Source organism: Pangasianodon hypophthalmus, chromosome 9, assembly GCF_027358585.1.
Source record: "Pangasianodon hypophthalmus isolate fPanHyp1 chromosome 9, fPanHyp1.pri, whole genome shotgun sequence".
Classification (NCBI taxonomy): Eukaryota; Metazoa; Chordata; class Actinopteri; order Siluriformes; family Pangasiidae; genus Pangasianodon; species Pangasianodon hypophthalmus.
Window position 1 is genome coordinate 19,201,712 of NC_069718.1, and position 8,451 is coordinate 19,210,162.

General features: G+C 38.2%; 1 protein-coding gene across 1 annotated transcript; it reads left to right on the forward strand.

Annotated features, from left to right (window-relative positions):
• The first annotated feature begins 1,094 nt into the window (after positions 1–1,094).
• pkmb (pyruvate kinase M1/2b) lies at positions 1,095–8,412 on the forward strand. The gene is made up of 11 exons (XM_026920066.3): positions 1,095–1,219; positions 2,365–2,542; positions 2,774–2,865; positions 4,334–4,465; positions 4,666–4,852; positions 4,998–5,268; positions 5,589–5,739; positions 5,865–6,017; positions 6,742–6,908; positions 7,442–7,623; positions 7,859–8,412. Exons 2-11 carry the CDS (start codon positions 2,392–2,394, stop codon positions 7,963–7,965), a joined length of 1,593 nt encoding a protein of 530 aa, XP_026775867.1. The 5' UTR covers positions 1,095–1,219; positions 2,365–2,391; the 3' UTR covers positions 7,966–8,412.
• The last annotated feature ends 39 nt before the right edge of the window (positions 8,413–8,451 follow it).

The window sequence follows — 8,451 nt, forward strand, 5'->3', positions numbered from 1 at the left end:
ATCAACAAGGCGTTTCCATCTGCAGAACTGCGACTCACTGGATGTTTTTTCTTTATTGCATCATTCTGAGTAAACGCTAGAGACTGTTGTGAGTGAAAATCCCAGGAGATCAGCAGTTATAGAAATACTCAAACCAGCCCATCTGGCACCAACAACCATGCCATGATCAAAATCACTGAGATCACATTTTTCCCCATTCCGAAGCTGGGTTATGCCAAGCCAGTCAGGCTTCTGGACTGGACCACCTCCATGACCAACCATTGATCTGGGCTATTTTAATCACTTATGTTTGACATGTGTGGAACATACTATTCAACTGGTTGGATTTCCCTGTGCTGTTATTTTTGCACTTTTTCTAGTGTGTGCAAAAATCATGTTGTACAGTGTAGACATACTGTAATGCACGCACATGGACAGTATGAGAAAGTATCAGCTAAGCAGCAAAGTTAACTCTTGTGTTGGTCAGATCCAATAAGCCATATTAAATACTGACTGAAGGAACAATCCTAAAGAGTATTTTCCACAACAGGACACTTTCTTAATCTCTATAATAAATATCCTCTTGCATTTTTTGTATTATAAATTTCTATAATAAATGTCTGAGCTGCAGGCACACGTGCACACCTGCATGCTGCACGAGCGCGAGAATGACTTTCTGGAGCTCTATTTCCAAAAGATAGTGTTTATATTGGTAATTACATAACAATTTTATAACAATTTTATTGGTATTTTATAACAAAAACCGAACATCCTGAATTGCCAGTGTTACCAGGGCTTTGCTTTTTCATTAACCGGTTCACGTGAAGGTCACACTGCAAGCTCACTGGAGCTAGTCCCACAAGTGTCACGCATCACCCAGCTGATCACGAGCTTCCGTGCCTCCTGTAACCGGTCGCAGGTGAGGTCTTACAACACCTCGAACATATCATTTCAGCACATAAATGAAATATTACTTTATTCAAAATTAGTGTTTTTTTTATTTATGTAAAATAACATTTCAGTGGAGACACTGTTTAAATCGTCAGACTTTAGATTTACACCAGGAACTAACGTTTGTAGCGGGCAAAGGAAACACGTACAGTATATATATAATTGTGAACACTCTCGGAAGGATACAGTGACGTCTCTCCAGGAAGTAGTACCGGTTAGTGACGGTGTTAAATGAGGAGCGCGCGCTCGCGACCAGCGCACAACTGCTTGTGACGGGCCAGAGTCTCCGGTAGGTCAGAGAGCATTTATGATTCGTTCAGGGTTTTTTTTTTATTTGTAAATGTAAACTACCTTTATCTACATAAACTAGATTAAAAAAAATCATTATCACCATTTATGTGGTCAAAACCTCGTTAATAGATTAATATTCTACATATTTCACATACATACTCTTATATAATGTTATAGTAGTATAATTTTATCAGTACATAATGTTATAGTAGTATAATATTATTTTAATATTGTGTTTGAGCGTTTCTGCTGTGCCTTTTACGTAATTTGTGAAACTTTATAAGTCTATTAATATGATAACTATACAGATTAAATGTATAATTTAATTTATAAAATAAATAATTTTTTTTATCATAATAACAATAATAATAATAATAATAATTATTATTATTATGATAATGATGATGATATTCATTATTATTATTATTATTATTATTATTATTATTATTATTATGTAATTCTCAGGATTATGACTTTGCTACTATGACAGATCATGTCCCTGTTAAATACCGTAAATGCAGTAAATACTGTGACACATGACATTTACCCAGCTGCAGACCACAATAATCTTAACTTCTGACACATTGTGGAATGTAACATTTAGTTCTTCTAGTGAGTTTATGTGCAGTCATGCATTTAAACACACCCCCTTTCTTTGCACACATTGCTAATATATCATTGTCACTGGCTTCTAGTTACTTAACCTTTGGTTACAGTTTACTGCATTTGGGTGACCAATGTTTGAAGAGCCACAGAAGCAATATGATCATACTGTTTTAAGATATTTTTAGCACACCAGATGCTGTGGGGTTTTCTACAACATTAGTTGTTAGCTTATCAAGCTATTTTTACATGCAAAATTACATGGTCTTTGTATGATATACTGTATATACTCTTACTATGCCTATAAAGGCTTTCTTTTTTAGACTTTTTTATAGCTTTTATTATCTCATCTCATAATTAAATATAATACGTTTAGCCTGTTATGGCTAGCTGGTGGTCACCTTCAGACAGACACCTTTTTCAGACAGATACCTTTTACTTTTTCAGACAGATACCTTTTACTATTAAATTATGTCTTAATATAAAATATTTGAACATAAAACTTACCACCATGCTTTATCATGCTTTCTCATATTGCAGAACGTTCCAGCAGACACTGCTCCAATAATGTCTAAGGTTAAAGATATGAGCTCTTCCCTCATTCACTCTCAGCAGCTCCATGCTGCTATGGCAGACACTTTCCTGGAGCACATGTGCCTGCTGGACATTGACTCCGAGCCCACAGTGTCTCGCAACACTGGCATCATCTGCACAATTGGTCAGCAAAACACTGACATTTTCATGTTTAGTCACCTAAAATTATTATTACATTTTAACATATGAATGATTTTCTCACACCAATTATGCATACTCAGTTACAAACTGTGGCATTAAATGAATGTAAATTTAGTTAATTACATTATATATTTGTTCTCATTTTTAACCCTGAAGTTGTATTTTGTACCCTGAAGTGCTTTATGCTTTACGTTTGATTTCTACGTTGTTTTAGGGCCAGCTTCCCGCTCTGTGGAGAAGCTGAAGGAGATGATCAAGGCTGGCATGAACGTTGCACGCTTGAACTTTTCTCATGGAACTCATGAGGTTGGTTCTCTCATTAAATTATTACCAGTTTCTCAGTACCTGGGTAAAAAATTATGTGAATATCTTCACAGTGAAACCTCAGTAGAGAGGAGTTGGACGTAGGTTTGGCCTTTCCATAAACTTTCTCAATCATTGCATCAAGTGTGCCATTACACCTTCATATGATACCTTTGATATTTCAGCTATAGGTCAACACCAGCTGAAGGTCAGCAGCACTGTTTATTAGTTGTAGGTACAAGTCACAGTCACTAATAATGAAACTAAGTCATACCCTGTCTTGTCGAGTTCATATATTTGAACCTTATTTATACAAAACTAAAAACTGACTTTATTTACATGTTAACAAGTGCCCACTCTGTTGCTTGAAGTCTGTAAGGTGAATCCTAATCATATAACTAGAGGGCTGTTCTTAAATATGACAGCAGATTCATATTTAAGATTTTCTGTGGAGAATATCCACTGACATTTCCCACAGAGGAAGAGGATCTTCACCTTTTTGAATCTTGGAAACAACACTGACTTCGGGTGATTTCTGAGATATTTTAAATGCAAGTATTTAGGCATTGAGAAGGACCTCTTCTGGTACACAATCAGTTATGTAAGTCTTTGTAGTGTGACTGGTCAACTAATTATATCATAGGAAATATGATCTGTGCAGACATACAGTATATATAGCATGTCTCCAGGATTGCCTTCTCGGACTCAGTTACAGTTCACTACGCTCATGCCATCTTTCAAAAACTCAGTAGACTACTCACAGACATTTAATTATAGATGGAAGCAGGGAATAATTGGCAAACATAGTAAGTGCAACCATTCTCTCATATATGCAGTATACATAGTATATACACACACCACAGCTGTGTTAATAATAAACTCAGTTTTGCCATCTACCCTTGAGATACATGCAATAATAATAATAATAATAATAATAATAATAATAATAATATACAAAATAGTACATTATGTAGAAATTATGTTATGAATAAAGATGTTACTTTGATATTAAGTAAGCTAGGGATACCGACAAGTAATGAAGGATTGAGAATTTTTTAGCTTATAATTAAAATGAGTAACAAATAACATGATTAAATATGAACAAATCAATAGTTATTTATGAACTGACAATTAACCAATGTTTATAAATGATAGTTCATGTCATTGTTAATGTGTGTATACAAATGAATAGCTGGTCTGAATGTAAACATTAACAAATGTTTATAAATTATACTTCATATACTTGTCTATTTGTGATTATTTCATACATGTTTTCCCAATGAAAGCTATTATAAAGTTTTGCCTTGTAATATTTTGTCATGCTGAAAAAATGCTATTCTTGTAGATTTTTTATTGGGGAATTGCTGTTGATCAAAAGCATGTTTTCAGGCAGTCTGAGAGTGTATCGTTAAATATTTTTTAGTTTTGTAGTTGCACTTCAGTGAGATGGACCTACTTCTGTATTCTTTAGTACCATGCTGAAACCATCAAGAATGTGCGTGAAGCCACTGAGAGCTTTGTACCTGGAAGCTTTGAGTACAGACCTGTGGCCATTGCACTGGACACCAAAGGTCCTGAAATCAGGACCGGACTCATCAAGGGAGTGAGTGTGTCTTTTAGATCCTCAGCATACAACTTCTTGTTTCCTGTCACACATTTTGTTTAGAATACTGCTCTTATTACACAGTCTTTATGATACAGTTTAAAGAGAGGAGTTTATCCAAAAGTTGCACACCCTACAGATTGAGACTTCTTATACAATTCATCAAATGTCTATGTTTACACTGTATGTCCTTTCTTCAGAGTGGCACTGAAGAGGTGAAGCTAAACAAGGGTGAGAAAATCAAGCTGACCCTGGACGACAAATACAAGGACAACTGTGACGAGAAAACCCTGTGGCTAGATTACAAGAATATCACTAAGGTTGTTCAGCAGGGCAGCAAGGTCTACGTTGATGATGGCCTCATTTCCCTGAAAGTCCTAGAAATTGGTCAGTTTCAGCAACTAGTCCAGTTTAAACCAAATCATAACCAAATGAAGGTTGCTAAAAATGAAATGCTAATGCTTAGCCTTTCACTTTCTCTGTGTTTATACTTCTTTGCAAAGTCTAAAACTTTCTATGGCTTTTGATCCAGGTGGTGACTACTTGATGTGTGAGATTGAGAATGGTGGAATGTTGGGCAGCAAGAAAGGTGTGAACCTGCCTGGTGCTAAAATAGATCTGCCGGCTGTGTCTGAGAAGGACATCCAAGACCTGCAGTTCGGTGTGGAGCAAGGGGTGGACATGGTGTTTGCGTCCTTCATCCGCAAGGCTGCTGATGTTCATGCTGTCAGGAAGGTGTTGGGTGAGAAGGGCAAGAATATCCAGGTCATCAGCAAGCTGGAGAACCATGAGGGGGTGCGCAAGTGAGTGTGTAGGAGAATCTACTGCCTCTGTTCCACTGAGAGTTTTCTTAGTCCAGCGCTTATTATAACTTTTTTTGTTTCGTTTCTCCTTTGATGAGATCCTTAATTCTTAATTCTGAATGGATCTTTTTCTTGGCCTCTATTGCCCAGTTTATCACATTCGTGATTTGAAAAATACTTTTTTTGTTTTGTTTTGCCTAGTTTGGTGAGGTGTTTTATGTGAATTTGTTGCTTTTGTTTTGACACTATTGGCATGGTTTTGATGAGGTGTTTTATTTGATTGTGTTTTGCTTTGTTTTGTTTTCCCACTCTTTGCCCAGTTTTGATGAGATTCTGGAGGCCAGCGATGGTATCATGGTTGCCCGTGGAGACATGGGTATCGAGATCCCCACAGAGAAGGTCTTCCTGGCTCAGAAGATGATGATTGGACGCAGCAACAGGATTGGCAAACCTATCATTTGTGCTACACAGGTGAAGAAATAAAAACACGACTTTTTAAATAGATTTTGATTTCTTCAACATAAATATTTAATGAAGGATTAAGTAATTGAATATTGGTTCCTTCTGACTGACTATTACATTCCTCTGAATGGCAGATGCTGGAGAGCATGATTAAGAAGCCCCGTCCTACTCGTGCTGAGAGCAGTGATGTAGCCAATGCTGTGCTGGATGGTGCTGACTGCATCATGCTGAGCGGAGAGACAGCCAAGGGCGAGTACCCTGTTGAGTCTGTGTTGACACAGCACCTGGTGAGTGTGATGTTATCCCTCTAGCATGGCACGTAATTGCATTTTGAGAAGTGTGCTAAATAAATTTACTGCTAGTAGTGCAGTTGTTGTGAAGAAACATGCCTATTATATTCAGTTCACTTGCTGTCCCTCACTAAAAGTGTCACCAGAATGTCACACAGCCTGTCCTGTGTACTGTAATGAAGAAGTGGAGTGAGCAGCTTCAGAACTAAGATTGGTTATTTCCATTTGACTTGGAAAGTGAAAAAATCTATTAAACTATTGCTAATTCAGGAGATTAGTAACGACTTCTAGTCATGTTTGTTCTATGTGTGTCTGATTTGCCTCATCTTTTACCAGTCCATGTCTTGTCCTTTTATCAGTGTGTTTTGCTGTCTTCTGTGGAACATGCACAAAGCTTGTCTGTTGTGGTGCGATGGTGCCACTGATGTTGCATGCTTTTGAGGAGCTGTCCATCAACTTTACTCACAGCCTGGCACGCTCTTAAAGGTTTTTGATCATTTGATACCACTTCACTATGTTTGAACTTGACAAGAACTCTGATATTAAGCTTGCATATTTTGCATTGTGAAATTGTTGCAGGTTCCCATCTGTAAGTCTAAATTCAGCAAGACATCATACCATTTTTTAGATTATGATGAAAGCAAATTTCAAGCTTTGTATATATGGCTACATTATTCTGATTTCCTCTCTTTCTCTTACTTGCTTGTGTGTTTGGGTTCAGATTGCTCGTGAGGCTGAGGCAGCCATGTTCCACAGGCAAGTGTTTGAGGAGTTGCGTCGCATCACACACCTGACCCGTGACCCCTGTGAATCTGTGGCCATAGGAGCTGTGGAAGCTTCCTTTAAGTGCTGTGCCAGTGCCATTATCGTTCTCACCAAATCTGGAAGGTACAAACGGAGAGACAGTACATCTATGCATATTCACATTTATACCATAAGCATTTTGCATAGCACTTTTATACTGTATGTTACTCTCACATATTTTGTTTGTATTGTGCACACACAGACACACATACACATCCCCTGTGTTATGCCAATGTGAAATGTGCTCCCTCATGCTTGGCCTGACCTTTGCTGGCCTGAACCCTGACATTTTGCAGGCTAATTTAAACTTCTCACTCAGCTGTTGTGGTGCAACCGGTACAGCCCGTTATATACAGAAGGTCTACTTGACGAAGGGCATTCAGGATGCACGTTTATACATACTGTACTATCAAAATGCTTCCCAATGAAACAGCACAACAGAAAGAATCTTCCATTTAAAGCCCAATGTGTAGTATTATACTACTATTGTACTACTATTGTACTACAATTGCTTACATTGCTTTTTTATTTAATGTTGACAGTAGATAGTTGGCTTAGTTCTGTGGCTGTTGCTCTTTTGGATTGGATTATCATGACTTGGGTCTCTCTCTCTCCAGATCCGCTCATATGCTGTCTAGATACAGGCCTCGCGCCCCCATCATGGCTGTGACCCGGAACGAGCAGACAGCACGTCAGAGCCATCTGTACCGTGGCATCTTCCCCATCCTCTACAACAAGCCTGCCAATGATGTGTGGGCCGAGGATGTGGACCTGCGTGTCAGCTTCGCCCTGGAGATGGGTAAGGACATAGTACCTCTTTAGATAGCTTTTTAAAAAGAGCTATTGAGCTATTGTAGGATTGTGGGTTTTCACCTGTAAGTGTTAAAGTAGCTGAGAAGTAAATGCTTTTGGGCTCTGGATAATAAAGCACTGTATTTCTATTTATTTAGCTAGAAGGTTTTACTGGTCATGAAATCTCTGCCTACAATACAACTTCCAAGTTGTTATTGGATAACATTAATTTTCTTTCTCAGGTAAAGCCCGGAAGTTCTACAAATCTGGAGATGTGGTGATTGTTGTCACTGGTTGGCGTCCTGGCTCTGGCTACACCAACACCATGCGTGTTGTTCTGGTGCCTTGAGCACTATGAATAAGAACTGTGCCATTCCCCATAATCCCTGAATCCCATAGTTTCTTTCTACTTAGATTTAATCTACTTGATATGTTGACACTCTAAATGAAGCCCCTGCTATGTATTTCCAGAGGACTCTATGATGCTGTTTACACTGCATTTGCTTACTCCTCAACTGTACCAAAAGTAATCTCAAAGCACTTTGACCAACTGACCAGAGATTTGCACTCATCTGCCCTACAGTGCTTCTCCTTGGAGTTTGTACCACACTTTGTTGGTATGCTTTGTTGTGGCTGTTGTATAGGTTGTTGTGTAGTGCTATAGTGTGTGAGGCAGTTGCCTGTATAAGCTCACCAAATTGTGATACAGCCACACCTCTCTTTCAGCTCATACTTTCATAGCTGTTCTCTTTGCACACAGACCACTGATCCATTCATTAAACTGACGATCACCTGATATGTGTTAGGTTCTTTCTTGGGTGGAGATTGGTATTTG